At 33.1% G+C, this 23955-nt stretch overlaps 1 protein-coding gene across 3 annotated transcripts in view; it reads right to left on the bottom strand.

Annotated features, from left to right (window-relative positions):
- LOC143063636 (PAN2-PAN3 deadenylation complex catalytic subunit PAN2-like) overlaps positions 1-23955 on the bottom strand; it is a 295154-nt gene that overhangs the window by 100127 nt on the left and 171072 nt on the right. For all 3 annotated transcript variants that reach the window (XM_076235882.1, XM_076235883.1, XM_076235885.1), the window contains 3 exons: positions 22392-22552; positions 17478-17756; positions 10111-10382 (listed from right to left, as the gene is read on the bottom strand). In XM_076235882.1, coding sequence (XP_076091997.1) covers positions 10111-10382; positions 17478-17756; positions 22392-22552 — 712 coding nt within the window. The remainder of the gene's footprint in view (positions 1-10110; positions 10383-17477; positions 17757-22391; positions 22553-23955) is intronic.

Here is a 23955-nt window from a genome sequence, read left to right as displayed (position 1 = left end):
GTCATTTGTATGCATTTCCCATAGGGTCCTATGTTAAACTAAGTCCCCCGCTGGCGGCAATCTTGGATAATGGATCGGCTACAAAGTAACAACACTTGGTCAGCACCACATTAGGAACATTCATGCCATGTTTGATTTCATTCCATTCAGTGGTTTTCTAAAAGAAGTCATTTGTATGCATTTCCTATAGGGTCATATGTTAAACTAAGTCCCACGCTGGCGGCCATCTTGGATGATGGATCAGCTACAAAGTAACAACACTTGGTCAGCACCACATAAGGAACATTCATGCAATGTTTGGTTTCATTCCATTCAGTGGTTCACTAGAAGAAGTGATTTGTATGCATTTCCAATAGGGTCCTATGTTAAACTAAGTCCCCCGCTGGCGGCCTTCTTGGATAATGGATCAGCTACAAAGTAACAACACTTGGTCAGCACTCCATAAGGAACATTCATGCTATGTTTGGTTTCATTCCATTTAGTGGTTCTCTAGAAGAAGTCATTTGTATGCATTTCCCATAGGGTCCTATGTTAAACTAAGTCCCCCGCTGGCGGCCATCTTGGATGATGGATCAGCTACAAAGTAACAACAATTGGTCAGCATCCCATAAGGAACATTCATGCTATGTTTGGTTTTATTCCATTCAGTGGTTCTCTAAAAGAAGTCATTTGTATGCATTTCCCATAGGGTCCTATGTTAAACTAAGTCCCCGGCTGGCAGCCATCTTGGATGATGGATCAGCAACAAAGTAACAACACTTGGTCAGCACCTCATAAGGAACATTCATGCCATGTTTGGTTTCATTCCATTCAGTGGTTCTCTAAAAGAAGTCATTTGTATGCATTTCCTATAGGGTCCTATGTTAAACTAAGTCCCCCGCTGGCGGCCATCTTGGATGATGGATCGGCTACAAAGTAACAACACTTGGTGAGCACCCCATAAGGAACATTCATGCTATGTTTGGTTTTATTCCATTCAGTGGTTCTCTAAAAGAAGTCATTTGTATGCATTTCCCATAGGGTCCTATGTTTAAATTAGTTCCCTGCTGACGGCCATCTTTGATGATGGATCGGCTACAAAGTAACAACACTTGGTCAGCACCACATAAGGAACATTCATGCCATGTTTGGTTTCATTCCATTCAGTGGTTCACTAGAAGAAGTCATTTGTATGCATTTCCAATAGGGTCCTATGTTAAACTAAGTCCCCGCTGGTGGCCATCTTTGATAATGGTTCGGCTACAAAGTAACAACAATTGGTCAGCACTCCATAAGGAACATTCATGCTATGTTTGGTTTCATTCCATTCAGTGGTTCTCTAAAAGAAGTCATTTGTATGCATTTCCCATAGGGTCCTATGTTAAACTAAGTCCCCTGCTGGCGGCAATCTTTGATGATGGATCGGCTACAAAGTAACAACACTTGGTCAGCACCACATAAGGAACATTTATGCCATTATTGGTTTCATTCCATTCAGTGGTTCACTAGAAGAAGTCATTTGTATGCATTTCCAATAGGGTCCTATGTTAAACTAAGTCCCCGCTGGTGGCCATCTTGGATAATGGATCGGCTACAAAGTAACAACAATTGGTCAGCACTCCATAAGGAACATTCATGCTATGTTTGGTTTCATTCCATTCAGTGGTTCTCTAAAAGAAGTCATTTGTATGCATTTCCCATAGGGTCCTATGTTAAACTAAGTCCCCGGCTGGCGGCCATCTTGGATGACGGATCAGCAACAAAGTAACAACACTTGGTCAGCACCTCATAAGGAACATTCATGCCATGTTTGGTTTCATTCCATTCAGTGGTTCTCTAAAAGAAGTCATTTGTATGCATTTCCCGTAGGGTCCTATGTAAAACTAAGTCCCCCGCTGGTGGCCATCTTGGATAATGGATCGGCTACAAAGTAACAACAATTGGTCAGCACTCCATAAGGAACATTCATGCTATGTTTGGTTTCATTACATTTAGTGGTTCTCTAGAAGAAGTCATTTGTATGCATTTCCCATAGGGTCCTATGTTAAACTAAGTCCCCCGCTGGCAGCCATTTTGGATGATGGATCGGCAACAAAGTAACAACACTTGGTCAGCACCTCATAAGGAACATTCATGCCATGTTTGGTTTCATTCCATTCAATGGTTCTCTAAAAGAAGTCTTTTGTATGCATTTCCCATAGCGTCCTATGTTAAACTAAGTCCCCCGCTGGCGGCCATCTTGGATGATGGATTGGCTACAAAGTAACAACACTAGGTCAGCAACTCATAAGGAACATTCATGCCATGTTTGGTTCCATTCCATTCAGTGGTTCTCTAGAAGAAGTTCAAAATGTAAATTGTTAACGACGACGACGACGACGGACGACAAGTGGTGAGAAAAGCTCACTTGGCCCTTCGGGCCAGGTGAGCTAAAAATGTTTGAAGAAAATTTATTTATGAAATCTGAAATGAGAAAAATTTAACCCCCCCCAATTTTTTTTTCACATCCCCCTTTCCCTTTTCCCAAAACTGATCTCAATTCAAAGTTCTAATGGAGTTTGAAACAATAACAACATCATAAAATATTAAAATGTAACAAAAGGTGTTTGTTATCACTGAATGGTAAAGATTGTTTTAATTTATCAGTTGGTAGTAAAAGTGAATATACAATGTTTATTATATAAAACAATGATGTAAGTTGATTCAACTACTATTCTGGACGAAGAAAGATAACTCCAATCAATTGAAAATTTCTTGCTATTGCACAATATTGTGCAATTAGATATTTCTTGCTATTGAGCAATACTGTGCAATTGAAAATATTTGCTATTGCACAATACTGTGCAATTGAAAATTTCTTGCTATTGCACAATACTATGCAATTAAAAATTTCTTGCTGTTGCGCAATACTGTGCAATTGAAGATTTCTTGCTATTGCTGAATACTGTGCAATTGAAAATTTCTTGCTATTGCACAATACTTAATATAATAATATAATAATTTTGGATCCTGTTTTGAACCAACTTGAAAACTGGGCCCATAATAAAAAATCTAAGTACATGTTTAGATTCAGCATATCAAAGAACCCCAAGAATTCAATTTTTATTAAAATCAAGCTAAGTTTAATTTTGGACCCTTTGGACCTTTATGTTGACCAATTTGAAAACGAGACCAAAAATTAAGAATCTACATACACAGTTAGAATCGGCATATCAAAGAACCCCAATTATTCAATTTTTGATGAAATCAAACAAAGTTTAATTTTGGACCCCGATTTGGACCAACTTGAAAACTGGGCCAATAATCAAAAATCTAAGTACATTTTTAGATTCAGCATATCAAAGAACCCCAAAGATTCAATTTTTGTCAAAATCAAACAAAGTTTAATTTTGGACCCTTTGGACCTTAATGTAGACCAATTTGTAAACAGGACTAAAAATTAAGAATCTACATACACAGTTAGATTCGGCATATCAAAGAACCCCAATTATTCAATTTTTGATGAAAACTGTTGGGACCAAAACTCCCAAAATCAATCCCAACCTTCCTTTTATGGTCATAAACCTTGTGTTTAAATTTCATAGATTTCTATTTACTTATACTGAAGTTATGGTGCAAAAACCAAAAAAAAGGCTTATTTGGGCCCCTTTTTGGCCCATAATTCCTAAACTGTTCGGACCTCAACTCCCAAAATCAATCTCAACCTTTCTTTTGTGGTCATAAACCTTGTGTTTAAATTTCATTGATTTCTATTTACTAATACTAAAGTTATTGTGCGAAAACCCAGAATAATGCTTATTTGGGCCCTTTTTTGGCCCCTTATTCCTAAACTGTTGGAACCAAAACTCCCAAAATCAATCCCAACCTTTCTTTTGTGGTCATAAACCTTGTGTCAAAATTTCATAGATTTCCATTTACTTAAACTAAAGTTATAGTGCGAAAACCAAGAAAATGCTTATTTGGGCCCTTTTTGGCCCCTAATTCCTAAAATGTTAGTACCAAAACTCCCAAAACCAATCCCAACCTTCCTTTTGTGGTCATAAACCTTGTGTTAAAATTTCATAGATTTCTATTTACTTTTACTAAAGTTAGAGTGCGAAAACTAAAAGTATTTGGACGACGACGCCAATGTGATAGCAATATACGACGAAAAATTAAAATTTTTGCGGTCGTATAAAAAGCCCAAGAATTCAATTTTTGTTAAAATCAAACTTAGTTTAATTTTGGACCCTTTGGATTTTAATGTAGACCAATTTGAAAACGGGACTAAAAATTAAAGAAACTACATACACAGTTAGATTTTTCATATCAAAGAACCCCAATTATTCAATTTTTGATGAAATCAAACAAAGTTTAATTTTGGACCCTGATTTGGACCAACAAGAAAACTGGGCCAATAATCAAAAATCTAAGTACATTTTTAGATTCAGCATATCAAAGAACCCCAAGGATTCAATTTTTGTTAAAATCAAACTAATTTTAATTTTGGACCAAAAATTAAGAATCTACATACACAGTTAGATTCGTCATATCAAAGAACCCCAATTATGCAATTTTTGATGAAATCAAACAAAGTTCAATTTTGGACCCTTTGGGCCCTTATTCCTAAACTGTTGGAACCAAAACTCCCAAAATCAAACCCAACCTTCCTTTAGTGATCATAAACTTTGTGTTTAAATTTCATAGATTTCTATTTACTTATACTAAAGTTATGGTGCGAAAACCAAGAAAAATGCTTACTTGGGCCCCTATTTGGCCCTTAATTCCTAAACTGTTCAGCCCTCAACTCCAAAAATCAATCCCAACCTTCCTTTTGTGGTCATAAACCTTGTGTTTAAATTTCATTGATTTCTATTTACTTATACGAAAGTTATTGTGCGAAAATATTTTTAAATTTTGCGGTCGTATATAAAATTTAACTGCTACAGGCTGTGAATAATTTATGTAATGTAAACTGGAAGAAAAACTGAGTCCATTTATAAGAAAAATACGAAAAAAACAGTACAAAATTTTAACAAAATTTCTCTCTAGATACTAGCTTTTGATCATAAACAAGCTTTTGTCCAAGTTTGGTACAAATCCAGTATACTTTAAGAAAGGTATTGAAATTTCAAAAACTTTAACCACAGAGTGAATGTAATGTTTCCTGGCAGAAAAACTAAGTCCATTCATAATTAAAATTCCGAAAAAAGCAGATTTATAAAATTCCGAAAAAAGCAGATTTATAAAATTCTGAAAAAAGCAGATTTATAAAAAAAAAAAAAAAATATCGGATACTATCTTATGATCATAAACATGCTTCTGTCCAAGTTTGGTAGAAATCCAGGTTAGTTTAAGAAAGTTATTAAAATTTCAAAAACTTTAACCACAAGGTGAATATTTGTGGATGCTACATGAGGTCGCCGCCACTGACGACAGAATGTAGATTTGCTGTCTCGCCTTTCGACAAAAATGGTGGTAACTCAAAAAAGAAGAAATACTTAAATCATGAAAATTGAACTTAAACATTTAGTCACAGCAAACAAACAACATATTCAAATTTGTCAAAGCGCTATAAATGTTATTGTGGAGACACTGTTTGTCACCTGCCGTACACCCCAATTCAATAACAAATAATTTCTTCGAAAATCCCGTTAAAAACAACATTTAACTCCATTATTCTATGTTAAGCCATAGCAGCCATGTTTTTTTCATGAAACAGAAAATCAAACACAAACTTTTTTCTAGATACCCCAAGGTTTACCGGTATTCAGCTTAAGTTTGGTGAAGAATTGGTTCAGTAGTTTCAGAGTAGAAGATGTTTTAAATAGTTTACACAAGACAGTTGACAATGATGGATGATGGCGGACCCAAAGTGATTGCAAAAGCTCACATTTCTTTTTGGAAAGGTGAGTAAAAAACCAAAAACTGCAACATTTTCTTAAAATTAACAATTCAGGGGCAGCAACCTAGCAATAAGTAGTCTGGTTTGTTTGAAAATTTCAGGGCAGATCGTTCTTGTCCTAATGAACAATTTTAACATAGGTCACATTTTTAAAACTAGTTACTCTAATGATGATTGTGGCCAAGTTTGGTCCAGTAGTTTCAGAGAAGATTTTTATAAAAGTTAACAATGACAGACGCCAAGTGATAAGAAAAGCCTACTTGGGCAAGATGAGTTTAATTAGAGGGTTTATTTTCCATGTTAGTCAGATCTGAAATACTGGTTTAGGTACATCCCAAGTTCCAGTAATCTGTTCTTTCTTAAAGACAATTTAAGGTAAGTTGATTTTTTTCAGTACAAGACAAGGGTTAAACTTAATGCCCCTCTGCCTCGAAGGGGGAATAAAAACATCACTTTAACCCACGGAACATTCCAATAAAATTTGATACTATTTGTATAGCAGCGTCAGAGGAGAATTTATTTTTCAAATTTTACAAACAACAGAAGACAATAAAACCAGATGCTCCGCAGGGCGTAGCTTTATACGACCGCAGAGGTTGAACCCTGAACGGTTAGGGCAAGTATGGACACAACATTCAAGCTGGATTCAGCTCTAAATTTGGATTGTGATTAAATAGTTGACACAGCATAGGTTTCTGACACAGAATGAATGTGTTCTAATGAACTTAAAATTTTTGTTTCTCTTAGAGCAATTCACTATGCTGTTGAATATTAATCCTCTCAAAAAAATGTTTGAAGAAATTTTCTTTTTTATTTATGAAATTTCAAATGAGAAAAATTGAACCCAATTTTTTTAATCACATCCCCCTTTCCCTTATTCCAAAACTAATCTCAATTAAAATTTCTAATGGAGTTTGCAACAATAACTACTCATTTAAATACATCATTAAATATTAAGATGTAAAAAAACTGCTTGTTATCACTGAATGGTAAAGATTATTTTAATTTATCAGTTGGTAGTAAAAAGTGAATATACATTGTATATTGTATATAACAAAGATTTAAGTTGATTCTGGACAAAGAAAGATAACTCCAATTAAAAAAAAATCTTGCTATTGCACAATATTTTGCAATTAGATATTTCTTGCTTACTATTCTGGACAAAGAAAGATAACTCTAATTAAAAAAAAATTTGCTATTTCACAATATTGTGCAATTAGATATTTCTTGCCATTGCGCAATACTGTGCAATTGAAAAGACTTGCTATTGCACAATACTTAATATAATAATTTTAGATCCTGATTTGGACCAACTTGAAAACTGGGCCCATAATAAAAAATCTAAGTACATTTTTGGATTCAGCATATCAAAGAACTTCAAGATTTCAATTTTTGTTAAAATCAGACTAAGTTTAATTTTGGACCCTTTGGACTTTAGTGTAGACCAATTTGAAAACAGGACCAAAAATGAAGAATCTACATACACAGTTAGATTTGGTATATCAAAGAACCCCATTTATTCAATTTTTGATGAAATCAAACAAATTTTAATTTTGGACCCCGATTTGGACCAACTTGAAAACTGGGCCAATAATCAAGAATCTAAGTACATTTTTAGATTCAGCATATCAAAGAACCTAACTGATTCATTTTTTGTCAAAATCAAACTAAGTTTAATTTTGGACCCTTTGGACCTTAATGTAGACCAATTTGAAAACGGGACCAAAAGTTAAGAATCTACATACACAGTCATGACAGTTAGATTCAGCATATCAAAGAACCCCAATTATTCAATTTTGATGAAATCAAACAAAAGTTTAATTTTGGACCCTTTGGGCCCCTTATTATGTTGGGACCAAAACTCCCAAAATCAAACCCAACCTTTCTTTTATGGTCATAAACCTTGTGTTTAAATTTCATAGATTTCTATTTACTTATACTAACGTTATGGTGCGAAAACCAAGAAAAATGCTTATTTGGGTCCCTTTTTGGCCCCTAATTCCTAAACTGTTGGGACCTAAACTCCCAAAATCAATACCAACCTTCCTTTTGTAATCATTAACATTGTGTTTAAATTTCATTGATTTCTATTTACTTAAACTAATGTTATTGTGCGAAAACCAAGAATAATGCTTATTTGGGCCCTTTTTTGGCCCCTAATTCCTAAACTGTTGAGACCAAAACTCCCAAAATCAATCCCAACCGTTCTTTTGTGGTCATAAACCTTGTGTCAAAATTTCATAGATTTCTATTAACTTAAACTAAAGTTATAGTGCGAAAACCAAGAAAATGCTTATTTGGGCCCTTTTTGGCCCCTAATTCCTAAAATATTGGGACCAAAACTCCCAAAATCAATACCAACCTTCCTTTTGTGGTCATATACCTTGTGTTAAAATTTCATAGATTTCCATTCACTTTTACTAAAGTTAGAGTGCGAAAACTAAAAGTATTCGGACGCCGGACGACGACGACGACGACGACGACGACGACGACGACGACGCAGACGCCAACGTGATAGCAATATACGACGAAAATTTTTTCAAAATTTGCGGTCGTATAAAAAGTGTGGGCAAAAGCTTTCATTTCCTTTTAATGTAACTAGAACACACCCGCGAAATCGCGGGCATGTACAGCTTGTGAACTATTGTAGGATGATTTTTTGTCCAAGATATTATGTATGGAGAATTTCATAAAAGGTATGATAAGCTCTCTCCCTTTTTCCAAAGTCCGATAATTGTTTCCTTTCTGTTAAATTCAATTATTTCGTGTTTCTGGCCTCAGACCACAATTAATCTTCTCCTTTGCTACAATGCTTCTTTTGGTAAAAGTCAAATCAAATTAAAAATTTGCACCGTTTAAAACATGAAATAATTGTAACTGCTTATATATAGACCATTATTAGTCTAATAAAATATGCTTCTAGGACAATCCATCAGTGCTTTTTTTTGAGAGCATTATTAACTGCCAATGGTAGGATATGACTCTTGTATAAATGACCAAGACCAACTAAGGCTAATGTGAGGGGTGGTCGGAGGGGTCCTGATCCCGAAATCCCGGGCTTAAAACCATGAAATCCCGAGATCCAGAATTTAAAGAAACTTCATATCCCGTAATCCCGAAATCAAAAAATATATTCCCGGATCACGTAAGGATCAATCCCAAAATCAGGATCTTAAACACCCGATCATGACGCCCCAAAAAAGGTCATGCCTTCCTCTAATCTCTACCTTACTTTCATTTTTGCCAAATCACTATTTTCCCGTTCAACAATAAATTTGTATGCCCCATTTATGGGCATTATGTTTTCTAGTCTGTGCATCCGTGCGTAGGTTCATTTGGTCTGTCGTCTGTCTGTCTGTCCCGCTTCAGATTAAAGTTTTTGGTCGAGGTAGTTTAAGATGAAGTTGAGCGTGTTTTACTTATTTATGCAAGTGGTATGACCCCTTAAATAGTAAACATTTCAAAGAAAACAGTAGACAGAATCAGGGACTTTCTATACTAACATAGAAAGTCCCTGACAGAATACAGAGAGTCTCTATATATTAAAGTAGTATAATCGTAGTTTACTTGTAGATAAACGCGAAAAATAATTGTCCTCTCTAAGGAAGTATAATAGTTGTGATTATTGCGATCTAAATACCATGATATGGAGAATGCTCTGAATGGCTTATTTATTTTTCATTTTTGTTATCTGTCATACGATTGGCTGTACTTGTGTCATATGTTTTACTTATTTTGATATATATGCAACTGGTATGACCACTTAAATAGTAAACATTTCAAAGAAAACAGTAGACAGAGTACAGAGAGTATACCAAAATAGTAATCGTAGTTTACATGTAGATAAACGCGAAAAATAATTGTCCTCTATCACCATGATATGGAGAACGCTCTGATTGGCTTTTTTATTTTTCATTTTTGTTATCTATCATACGATTGGTTGTATTTGTGAATGTTCAAGCCGGAAGTGTTATCTATGACTTAAAGTCAGTCTGATGACGGAATCATATCCGGACTCCTTTTTTGTTGTTTTTCTCCCAAAATAACTCAATCTGAATAATCGTAAGAATGGATGACAAATGCGACTATGCATGTTACCTTTAGGACACAGAGGCATGATGATTGATTTATTGTGGAAGGAAGAGAAGCGACACACAAAATGAGGTCTTCTTGTTTAATAGTATAGATATGTTTTCTATTTTTTTTAATGATTCTACGAATGTGATTAAAAGAACGAAGTACAAGACCTTTCTTCCTCAAGATTGACAGACTGATCTGGAGATATTGATTCTTTGTCTTTTTCCTCATCATCTTCCCTCTTCCCATCAGACTTATCATCATCTGCTTGATCTTTTCCTTTCTTTTTTCCCTTTTTCTTCTTTTTCTTTTTAGACTTTGGTGGGGTGGACTCTGCCGTCGAAGGCTTGTCATCTTTGTCTGCCTTTTGGTCCTCTGCTTCATCAGCAGCTGCCTCTTCAACTTTCTTAGAATCTTCGACCAATACTTTTTTACCTGCTTCCTGCAAATATATATGTTCCAAGTCCAAAAATATTCCAATTTCTACTCTATCATCTTGCAAATATTCCATAGAACTGGAAATTTTTATGTAACAAATTTTAGTGACTGTAGTTAAATTATTGTTTATTTACCAATTATGGTCCAAGTAAACATACAACTATTACAATGATCAATTAATTGAATATGGATTGAGATTTAAAATTTGACACAGAATGAATGTGGTTTAGTATATTTTTAGAATTTTGGTTAACACACATCGTTACAAAACCTTTAGCCCTGGGTTATTGTTAACTCATATATCTGGACGTTGCTACCAATTACAACGGGGACCTTTACACTCGTTTTCCTTAGTTCAATAGTTGTTCCTTGTGAAATATCGAATTCTGTAGATCAAGGGTCTGGAAATGGTCATATATGCCAGTCTTATCCTTAACTGAAAGTATTTTTCCTAAACAAGTAATTCAGATTTAGCATCTGGATAGATCTTGACTTGTTGTTATTGGTTTTGGTAGGCGACTTACTTATGTAGTAATAGCGCCTTAAATTCACATAACATAAGTATCATGTATATATACTTTCAGTCCTTAATTTATTTTTAGTATTATGTTTTGGCGAGTTATTATATCAAACTTTGGCGAACATGGTTGACTGAATTACTCGGAAATATATAAATATGTTGAGAGACAAAAAAAAAAACACATAACAGAAGATACATGTAATAGGAAATGAAAAAAAAGGAACTGATAGTCCCTAATGAAATGCATTATTTTTTGATAGGTATCATAAAATTGTTTAGAAATGTTATCTGGTTATTCACCTTTGTGTCGTCTGTGATATACTTATAATATAAAAAAAAGTATATTTAGAAACATGTAACAAGACATGTGCTAGTTAAATGCAACCAATGTTCGGACGTCTCCCTCAATTGATGTAGCAAATAAAGAATCCTTTAAGTAAGGATTGGTAGTTGTTATTCCTTTTCCATAACGACAAGTTGCGTCAATTTATTCCAAATAAATTTCCAAAGACATACTGGTATTTAGTGATTCCTCATTCCCGGACGAGAAAAAACACTTCCGTCATTGAACGAGGAATCACCCCTACCTAAACCCTTAATCGCCTATTTAGATATATATATCTATAATACTAAAATAACGAGGTCCAATTTGTCAGCCGTCATCAGGTAAAAACAACAAATCGAAGAATTCAACTTTATATATAGCTAATATAGGACAATGGTGTAGATTAAAAATTACACCACTCCACCCCCTTTTGTTTTCCACATAATTAATATTGCCAATAATTAACAAGTTTCGGGTCGAATCCGATTCTGATACAGATACCAATAGTATACATACCTGTCAACCTGTGACAATGAAAATGCAGGTCATGACCTGCATTGAAGAATCAAATCTCAGGTCATAACGCGTACAAACTTTTTCGAGCTGAATTTCAGTATTTATGGTACATTTTCTTATAATGTATATCAAAGATACCAAAACATCAATGCATGTTCACTTTGTTAAGTCATTTTAAATCTTATTAAATATTATTTCATTGCACTATTAAAGTAAAGATTTTTATAAATTTGTGTAACTCAGTCTTATGTGCTTTACTTTTTGAGAAAAAATACTACAATCATCAAACACTAGAATTTTAAAATGCATTTGTTAAATGTTAGAGACTATTGACTATGTAGCCTTTTGACCATTATATTTTTCTTTTCACAAGGAAATTAGACTATGATAAAATATAGTAATACAGTTAAAGGAAGTATAATTGTAAAAAATAATTTTCAACTTTTTAAAAAAAATTGTATAAAGGTATAAAAATAATGAAAAGTTATTTTTCAATATGTATTTGAATTTTATATTTTTATGATTTAATCTTTTTAACCCATAAAATGTAAATATAAGGAATAATTTTGAATGGTGACAAATAAGGGGAAGTAACTCTAGTTCAGTTTGTAACCCAATGGTGCAATTTATTTACGACCTAAAGCTAAGGTAATTGGTGTTAATTAACAGTGTGTTTGACACCAAAGCTGTCAAGTGAAGCCATGCACTTAATGGGTCACTTAATTTGACAGTTTACATAGCTAGATGAACTTCCTGTTCATGGAAGAATTACGAATTTGCCAGTATTTCAAAGGAATTACTTATGAAATCAATCTCAAGGCTAAGAAATACGGGTGAAATCGGGTCATTTTCGGAATTCCCGGGTTATTTCAATGACCCGGCGGGTGATCCCTCAGAATTGTGAAAATCTCGGGTCACACCCGCAGAATACGGGTCAGGTGACAGGTATGAGTATATTCACCTGTTACCTATTATCTTATCTATACATTCCGCATCTGACAGGCGCACCACCAAACTGTGTATTTAGGATTTTGGTGTATACACGGGTCATAATCACAGGGTTGACACTACTAAATTTAATCATTGTCAAATTGTTCCCTATTGTAGTATTTTAATCAGTAAGACTTTCCTAATTAACAATACGAATACTAAAAATAAGGCGTATTATAGGTACAGTTTTCAATTTGTTAGCGGACATGACGTAAAACAGCGAATCAAAGAATTTAACTTTATTATAACTGATATAGGACAATGCTGTTGATTACAAAGTACTCCATTCTAGGACCTTTTGCTTTCCAAATAATTAATATTACCAATAATTGATAAGTTCCAGGTCGACAGGTTCACACAGAGAGAGTTTGAAAGCAGAGAAAACTGTGTATCTTATAATCGGCATGACTTTAGCAGATGACAAACCAATACTAAAATAAGGCTTACACATAGTTATATACTTTAATTCAGTCACGGATCCGCGATATCACGGGTGTGTTCTAGTATAATATATAAATGGAGCAAAAATAGAAAAATATGAAAAAAATTTATACATTTGTACCAGTATATTATTAAAACAATGACATTTGTTTGATTTTGTTGTGAGTACAGAGACTGTCAGCGAAACAGAAGTGCTGGGATGTGCATATATATAATTATACAATAATCTGTGTGTGTTTATCTAACTGACATTCTCTAGTACAAATTTTAAATTTTATCATTTTATTGTTATAGAAAAGGATTTAAGGATGTCGGCTTGTCATGTTTTGGAATTTTTGTCAGATTTTCGGAATCCTATGGTTTTAACCATTTGAATGCCTTAAAAATATTTTGCCCATGAACCCCCATTTTTCTTTTTATAAATCTTTTACGTGTATAATTATAAGTCATTTGTAAAAGTCTTATAAAATTTTATTTATTTTTTAATAGTATTTGAGAACTTTAACTGGTCAATGATAAAGCTATGAAAAATCAAGAGAGAACATTTTCCCGCCAAAATTACAATGGCTAATATCTCTAAAATAAGCACATTGACCCCTAATTTTTTTTTGCTTTTTTGGATTCCTCAATTTATTCCCTATCAATACATACTAGTTTTATGAAAAGTTATTTATTTTGAAATTGAGCGGCAAACATCCTTAACTCTTGTTACTATTCTAATAATGTATGAGCGTAGTGATTGTGTTTGTTTATTTTTCTTATTTTCTATCAATATGAATATGACTATAGTTGTCAGTTTATGAAAACCGGAGAAGATATATTGTATTTTCCGTTAGTCTTTAAACATATAACATTAAATAATTAAGATAAATGTTAGTGGCACTTTCATCAAAAGAAAAGCAAATGTTTCTATTGTAAAATATCTGAGCATAATGTGTTGTCTTTGTTGTCTTAAAAAGATATGACTGCAATTTTTTATTATAGAGAATCTTAAAGTGATGTTGTATTATCCCTTAATATGTACTGTTAACTTATCTAGTATACTAATCTTCAATAGATCAGAGTGTTAAAATTGAATGTTGATACTTGTTAAAATTAAATGCGTGCATTTCATGGTCAATTAGTACAGGTGTTTGAAAGGTAAATGATTAACTGATGTATCACACAGGTAGAAAAAGTGTTTGATTACGCTCAATGGACTGACACAAAGGTGAAGTGTGCATTGCACTTGTGACTTGCTTGTGATTATTATATATATATTTAAAAAGGAAATTATTTCATATTTGGGTGAGTTTTTCATATAAATCTTTAATCTTGCTGGTTGTATACTGACTTTATGAAATAATTAACTTAGGGACCATCTGAGAAATAATTCATATACACTAGTTCCAAATACATAATTATTTGTTTTATAATCTCTAAACTAAAGCTAAATGACACTTATACATGTAGTTGAGAGTCTTTCTATTTTCTTATAAGTATATTATTTTCCCGTAGATAGTTATGCACGGGACTAAAGGTGTGTGTGTAACTGGATAGCAGGTGTTTCAATGAGAGATCTACGACTCTATTATTTTTAAGCGTATCAAACATTTGTTTACGTTGGGCATCATATTTTGAGCAGACTAATAGAAAGTGTACAACATCGTCTGTGACTTTGCAGTTTTCACAAATTTCACTTGGGCTTTTCCCTATTTTGTGAAGATATTTATCGACATTAATAGAGCCAGATCGTAATCTGTAAATTATTCGTTCATTTTCTCTATTCATTTGTGGAATAGTAATCTTAAATGATACATTATTTTGGAAGGAGTGTAGTAATCTTCCCTTTGGGTTAACTGACCACTGTTTTTGCCAAATTTGTTTTAAAATGTTTTTTGTTAAACATTTGATGTCTTCTTTATAAAGGGGAATATGACAATCTATTGTATCTTTATTAAGAGCCACTTTGGCAGTCTGGTCTGCAATTTCGTTTCCTAAAATTCCGACGTGGCTTGGGATCCACTCAAATATTACGTTACTACCTAGTTTGACTAACTGGTTGTATAAAAATATAATGTCGTACAATAAATAATTTTTTACCTTAAATAAATTACTCTTTAAGGCTTGCAGAGCTGATAAAGAGTCAACAAACACAATAACATCATATGGTTTAAATTCTTCTAACCATATAAGAGACAGAAATATTGCCATAAGCTCACAAGTGAAAATTGACATATTCTTAGGCAGTTTGAAACCTTTTTTTTTATTCCTATTTCAGGTATTCCAAATTAGAATTTGGATCTTTAGATCCGTCCGTATATATTTTTAACCAGATGCTCCGCAGGGCGCAGCTTTATACGACCGCAGAGGTTGAACCCTGAACAATTGGGGCAAGTATGGACACAACATTCAAGCTGGATTCAGCTCTAAACTTGAATTGTGATAAAATAGTTGACACAGCATAGGTTTCGGACACAGAATGAATGTGGTCTAATGAACTTAAAATATTTTGTTTGCCTTTGAGCAATTCACTATGCTGTTGAATATTAATCCTCTCAAAAAAATGTTTGAAGAAATTTTCTTTTTATTTATGAAATCTGAAATGAGAAAAATTTAACCCCCCCACCCCCCATTTTTTTTTCTCACACACCCCTCCCTTTCCCTTTTTCCCAAACTGATCTCAATTCAAATTTCTTATGGAGTTTGCAACAATAACTACTCATTTAAATACATCATAAAATATTAAAATGTAACAAAAGGTGCTTGTTATCACTGAATGGTAAAGATTGTTTTAATTTATCAGTTGTTAGTAAAAGTGAATATACATTGTTTATTGTATAAAACAATGATTTAAGTTGATTCAACTACTATTCTGGACAAAGAAAGATAACTCCAATCAATTGAAAATGTCTTGCTATTGCACAATATTGTGCAATTAGATATTTCTTGTTATTGCACAATACTGTGCAATTGAAAATATTTGCTATTGCACAATACTGTGCAATTGAAAATTTCTTGCTATTGCACAATACTGTGCAATTGAAGATTTCTTGCTATTGCACAATACTGCGCAATTGAAAATTTCTTGCTATTGCACAATACTGTGCAATTGAAGATTTCTTGCTATTGCTGAATACTATGCAGTTGAAAATTTCTTGCTATTGCACAATACTTAATATAATTTTGGATCCTGATTTGAACAAACTTGAAAACTGGGCCCATAATCAAAACTCTAAGTACATGTTTAGATTCAGCATATCAAAAAAGCCCAAGAATTCAATTTTTGTTAAAATCAAACTTAGTTTAATTTTGGACCCTTTGGACTTTAATGTAGACTAATTTGAAAACGGGACTAAAAATTAAGAATCTACATACACAGTTTGATTTGGCATATCAAAGAACCCCAAGTATTCAATTTTTGATGAAATATACAAAATTTATATTTACAAAAGTCACAGACTCAACAAAAACCACATGTGTTTCAAACACTGTGATGATTCTGATCAGAAACCCAAGCTCAAAGCGCTTTCATAACATCAAAATAATAACATGAGAAGGAAATTTACATACATTACAATCAATGTCATCACTGTTTGGGAAAAATGTTAAAGTCATAAGAAACCTCAAATTAAAAAAAAATAATGCATATGATTTTTATAACTAAATGGATAGTTTTCATTATAAAACTTATGTGCATATACTTTTTTTTCTGAAGAAAATTCTTTAATTTATTCATATTTAGAAGAAGTTTACTTTATTTGAATAGCTTCCTTCCAGCAAGCAATTCCCCGGACATATTTTTCGTATGCAAGGTGACCTCAGTGTGACCCATCTCGTAAAAATGCGGTGACCACAATACGCATGGATGTCCTTAAAATAAACTATTATCTGAATTTACATGTTAAACACGTGCTCAATTTCCATGCTTTTTGTTTATTTTTCGTCAATTGTTTACAAACAGGTGACAATCGTTAAACTTCGGCTTCAAAACACGAACTTTAATTACCTGCCATATTTTCACAACAACACTGACCGATTGAAAAAAAAATTGACAATTTTACGAAATTTACACGAAAAAAATGATAAATTCGAGCACAGAAGACTAAGTTTATGATGTTTGTATGCATTGGTTCAAGAATTGGAAGAACATTATTTTTCACCGGTCACTCGTTTCTTATGACTTTAAACTTAATTGAGAGGAATTTAATTTATGGCCTTTTTTTTTTAGTAATTGATAATTTTTCTAGGGGAAACAATATCACTGTACACTGATTAATTTTGCATATTATTTCAAAATCTTAATTTTTTGACATATTTTTACTTACACTATGAACTTGATGAAATATAAACCGAGACCAGCTCTGAATCAGCCGAAGCAAGTTAATGCGACTTTCATTTTCCTCGTTTTCTGACAAAACAAGTCCTAAAGCTGATGCTTCTGGTATGGTACGGAAGGCTCGTAGAAAATTTGTTGCTTGGCATGTCTGGCCTTTTTGCGAATCTAACATATGGAACAAAAATCCCAACTCACAAGAAAGGCAGAATTCCTTCTTGCACAAATGATTCAACAAGGCAACTCGCAATGGCTCGATATAGTACAAAACCTGTAAAATAAATACATGACCATTTTCATTTTTGTTTAATAGATATAATTACATTAAGTCACACATGTACTAAGTTTATTTCTATTCTGTCCCTGTCCAGTCACAAAATGGACTTTTTTGTGTTGTCTTCTCTAGTATAACTCACCTTAATTGTCTATTGAAATATAGATTATAAGATTAACAAGGGTGCTCACATCATGCACATTAAAATATCTATTTTGCTCTACTGATCCTGATTTAAATTTCTTTTGAAAGCCTTAGCATTAAGGTTTGATAACAGGTATCATAGGTATGACATACACACTACATTATAAATAATAAATAAATAATAAGTTCAGATTAACCCTTAGATACATGAGATAGCATTACACTGTTTCCTCTTTCCCCAACCACTTCACTATTTGTTTCCAGAGGTTGATTACCAGCTTTTAAGTTACTTTAAAATATTAATACTTTTTTAAAGATTCAATGTCTAAGAAGATGCATGCATATTTATGCATGTTTTCATTGAGTTTATTGAAAACAGGAATGTGTCCCTAGTACACGGATGCCCCATCCGCACCATCATTTTCTATGTTCAGTTGACCTTGAAAATGTGGTAAAAACTCTAATTTGGCATTCAAATTAGAAAGATCATATCATAGGGATTATTTGTACTAAGTTTCAAGTTGATTGGACTTCAACTGCATCAAAAACTACCTCAACCAAAAACTTGTGGTACAATTTTAGAAATATCCATACACCATTCCACAAGTTATTGTCTGGAAACTAGAACCAGATGCTCCACAGGGGGCAGCTTTATATGACCCCAGAGGTCAAACCCTGAACAGTTGGGGCAAGTATGGAAACAACATTTAAGCTTGAATTTGGATTGTGATTAAATAGTTGACACGACATAGGTTTCAGACACGGAATGAATGTGGTCAAAGAACTTACCGGTAAACTTAAAAAATTTAAATTGGACAATTACCTTTATGGTCCAATATCCAAAATCTAAATACATCATAGAAAATCTAAATACATCATAGAAAATCTAAATATATCATAGAACCCCAAGAATTCAATTTTTGATGAAATCAAATATTGTTCAATTTTAGACCCTTTAAACCTCAATGTGGACCAATTTGATAACCGGGCCCAAATATTAAAAATATAAATACATGGTTAGATTCAGCATATTGAAGAACCCCATATATTCAATTTTTGTTGAAATCAAACAAAGTTTAATTTTTGACCCTTTGGACCTTAATGTAGACCAATTTGAAAACGGGATAATACTGTGCAATTGAACATTTCTTGCTATTGCACAAAACTGTGCAATTGAAAATTTCTTGCTATTGTGCAATTAGATAAAATTGAGAATGGAAATGGGGAATGTGTCAAAGAGACAACAACCCGACCAAATAAAAAACAACAGCAAAGGATCACCAACAGGTCTCCAATGTAGCGAGAAATTCCCGCACCCGGAGGCGTCCTTCAGCTGGCCCCTAAACAAATATATACTAGTCCAGTGATAATGAACGCCATTCTAATTTCCAAATTGTACACAAGAAACTAAAATTAAAATAATACAAGACTAACAAAGACCAGAGGCTCCTGACTTGGGACAGGCGCAAAAATGTGGCGGGGTTAAACATGTTTGTGAGATCTCAACCCTCCCCCTATACCTCTAACCAATGTAGTAAAGTAAACGCATAACAATACGCACATAAAAATTCAGTTCAAGAGAAATCCGAGTCTGATGTCAGAAGATGTAACCAACGAAAATAAACAAAATGACAATAATACATAAATAACAACAGACTACTAGCAGTTAACTGACATGCCAGCTCCAGACTTCAATTAAACTGACTGAAAGATATTTATTGCTATTGTGCAATACTGTGCAATTGAAGATTTCTTGCTATTGCACAATACTGTGCAATTGAAGATTTTTTGCTATTGCGCAATACTGTGCAATGAAAATTTCTTGCTATTGCACAATACTGTGCAATTGAAGATTTCTTGCTATTGCGGAATACTGTGCAATTGAAATTTTCTAGTACATGTTTAGATTCAGCATATCAAAGAATCCCAAGAATTCAATTTTTGTAAAAATCAAGCTAAGTTTAATTTTGGACCCTTTGGACCTTAATGTAGACCAATTTGAAAACAGGACCAAAAATTATGAATCTAAATACACGGTTAGATTTGGCATATCAAAGAACAGCAATAATTCATTTTTTGATGAAATCAAACAAAGTTTAATTTTGGCCCCTTTTGGCCCCTAATTCCTAAACTGTTGGGACTTAAACTCCCAAAATCAATCCAAACCTTCCTTTTGTGGTCATAGACCTTATGTTAAAATTTCATAGATTTCTGTTACTTATACTTTAGTTATTGTGCTAAAACCAAGAAAAATGCTTATTTGGGCCCTTTTTGGCCCCTAATTCCTAAACTGTTGGGACCAAAACACCCAAAATCAATCCCTACCTTCCTTTAATGGTCATAAACCTTGTGTTTAAATTTCATAGATTTCTATTTACCTTTACTAAAGTTAGAGTGCGAAAACCAAATGTCTTCGGACGACGACGACGCCAATGTCATACCAATAAACGACCGCAAAATAAAAATTAAAAAAATTAAAGAACCTTAGTGAGCACGCTCACATACCCCACGTCCCCACATTGTCATTGGAGAAATTAAATAAGTATAAGAAAAAATATTGAATAATAATTTCCTGTCAATATACATAGTATGTCCTTATTATCTACAAAATTTCATGAAATTCTGTTGTGTGTTTTCAGAGGAGTTGAGATGACAAACTGTTGCAGAAGTACATTGAAGCAAAACAGTTCAAAGGGGCATAACTCCTAGAAAAAAATTGAACCGTAATGTCCTGTTGATATGCACATCTACATAGTATGTCCTTATTATCTATAAAGTTTCATGAAATTCTGTTGTGTGGTTTGAGAGGAGTTGCGATGACAAACTGTTGCAGTAGTACATTAAAGTAAATAAGTTCAAAGGGGCATAACTCCTAGAAAAAAAATTGAATCGCAATTTCCCGTCGATATGCACAACTACATAGTATGTCCTTATTATCTGAAAAGGTTTCGTGAAATTCTGTTGTGTGGTTTGAGAGGAGTTGCTATGACAAACTGTTGCAGTAATACATTAAAGTAAATAAGTTCAAAGGGGCGTAACTCCTAGAAAAAAATTTGTATCGCAATTTCCCGTTGATATGCACAACTACATAGTATGTCCTTATTATCTGAAAAGGTTTCGTGAAATTCTGTTGTGTGGTTTGAGAGGAGTTGCGATGACAAACTGTTGCAGTAGTACATTAAAGTAAATAAGTTCAAAGGGGCGTAACTCCTAGAAAAAAAATTGAATCGCAATTTCCCGTCGATATGCACAACTACATAGTATGTCCATATTATCTGAAAAGGTTTCGTGAAATTATGTTGTGTGGTTTGAGAGGAGTTGCGATGACAAACTGATGCAGTAATACATTAAAGTAAATAAGTTCAAAGGGGCGTAACTCCTAGAAAAAAAATTGAATCGCAATTTCCCGTTGATATGCACAACTACATAGTATGTCCTTATTATCTGAAAAGGTTTCGTGAAATTCTGTTGTGTGGTTTGAGAGGAGTTGCGATGACAAGAAACAGGACTGACGGACAGACGGACGGACGGACAGACGGATGGGTCAAAAACATTATACCCTCCGCAACTTCGTTGCGTGGGGTATAATAAATTGGGAATGTGTCTAAAGGGACACAGATGATGCCCCCCGCTAGCATGTAACGTTATAAAGGGACATAACTCAAGAACTGTAAAAGTGAAGCTGCCAATAATTGAACTTGAACTGAGTTTACAGGTAATAAGCATTATATAGGTACACATTTCATTAAATTTAGTTGAGACAAACTTAAGTTAAGAAAATAGAAACGAAAAAAATCTTCCAATTTTTTCATTTGTAAAGGGGCATAACCCTAGAATGGTAATCAAAGTGAATGGTAAAGGTTGTTTTCATTTATTAGTTGGTAGTAAAAGTGAATATTGCATTGTATATTGTATATAGCATTGATTTAAGTTGATTCAACTACTATTCTGGACAAAGAAAGATAACTCCAATTTTCAAAGAATATTACCTAAAGCATTGGTTTTAGGCGATTCAACAATCATTCTGGACAAAGAAAGATAACTCCAATTTATTGTCTTGAAACTACAAAAATGTTTGTTTTTGGACCCTTAATCCTAGACTGTTTGTCCCATAACCCTTAAAATATATCACAACCTTCTACTTATGGTATTAAACATGGTGGTACAATTTCAGAACAATTGAAATACTTATACACAACTTATTGTCCTGACACTATATAAATGCTTGTTTTGGGACTTTTGGGCCCCTAATTCCTAAACTTTAGGGACCATAACCCCCAAAATCAACCCCAAGCTTCCTTTTGTGGTTATAAACACTGTGTTAAAATTTTATTGATTTCTATTTACTTATACTAAAGTTATTATCCGGAAACCATCTGTCTTTGGTTGACGCTGACTACGACGTGATACCAATATACGACCGCGGTCGTATAAAAATTGGACCACACTTGTAAACTATGTAACAATAATTGATCAAACTTTGTATACCTGCAACATACAATTACAGTAAGCATTAGGGATACCAGTTTCTAAGCCAGCAAAGTGTGTTTTATTGTAATGTCTGAAGTCAAAGTCTTCTAATCCTAGCTTGGAGTATTTCAGATCTACTTTTTGGTATCTCTTGGGAACAACTACAAATGGATCTTCACCTGAAAATAATAAGAGATAATGAGATGAGTTTTGCCTAACTATTGCACTTTTGAATATTATCTTTATACACATACATGCACAGTAAAATACAAATTTTTTGGAGAGAATTTTTTTTTCTTGCTTCATTTCAAAATTAATATTTATATCATACATAAATAAAAGAAGAATGAGTTCATGGAATACAGAACCCTACTAGTAAATATACAAGGATCAATGTACCCATTCAAAATGATTGAAGTTTGGTTTTCTTTGAAACTTAAGGCAGAAATGATAAATTCAGCATTCTTTTCATTAATAAATATGATAATATAGGCTTATCAATTAAAAATATAAATTTTTGAAATATAAATGAAAATTGGCATCTTAGGTGATTACGTGATTAAGTAGATCCATCTTAGAAATGTTATAAAGAAATTGACTTGAAATTAGGAAGTCATCAAGATTTTAATAAAATAGGGTAATACATAAAAGTGATATTATGCAACATAATAACAGTCACTCTTTCTAATAACAAAAACTTTTTTGCGAGGGTTAAGTTAACTGTCATTGTTCAAAATTGAGTATTAAATTTCAATGCTTTTGACAACTCTGACAAGTCTATATTGTAACAAGAGGCTGTCAAATTGACGACAAACCAGATTTTCCTGCATGAAAAATGGTATTTGGAAATCTGAACCCCTAAACAGGATCCTGATAATAAACTAGAGGCTACTAAGAGACTGTGTCGCTCAACTGATTCTATATTGATTTTGGAAATCATGTAAAAGATTAAGACGATGACACTCAGAAAGCACCTCAGAAAAAACATTCATACCTAAAACAGAAACAGCAATTACAATAATTAAAATTCTGGATTTTTGCCTAATATAAATTTTTCAACTGCGTTCATACAATCTTTCAAATCTATAATTTGTGGAAATACAAACAATCAATACAAGGAAACAGTTCTGTATTTGCTAAATACATTATTATATAAATGCAAACCAACTAGGCCACTAGGATAACTAAGATTACCTATCAAGCAGTATAGCGAAAACTCTTTATTCTAATAATTCTAAAAGAACAGAGTTCCAATGTCCCCACATAGCTGCTATTATTAGCACATATTTTATCTATCCAAGGGCAATGACTTTTATTTGTTCTTTAAAACAATTTAGAAATTTACTTAGAGAAATGAACGCTTCAAAGCAATGATTCTGTAATAATATCATTCCAACAGGCATAAATAGTTTATATTATTTGATCAGCACTTATTTTCATGTGTCAAAGACATTGCTGATATAAACCTATGATGTGCTTTTAAGTCTAATAAAATTCTGGCAAAAATTTTACACTAAAGTGTTAACAATGCAATTTTCCATATAATTATATAATAGAGGCATAACTTTTTAAAATAAATTGG

This window comes from Mytilus galloprovincialis, chromosome 2 (genome assembly GCF_965363235.1).
Source record: "Mytilus galloprovincialis chromosome 2, xbMytGall1.hap1.1, whole genome shotgun sequence".
Classification (NCBI taxonomy): Eukaryota; Metazoa; Mollusca; class Bivalvia; order Mytilida; family Mytilidae; genus Mytilus; species Mytilus galloprovincialis.
The sequence above is the reverse complement of the archived record's forward strand: the minus strand, read 5'-3'. Positions and strand labels throughout refer to the sequence as shown.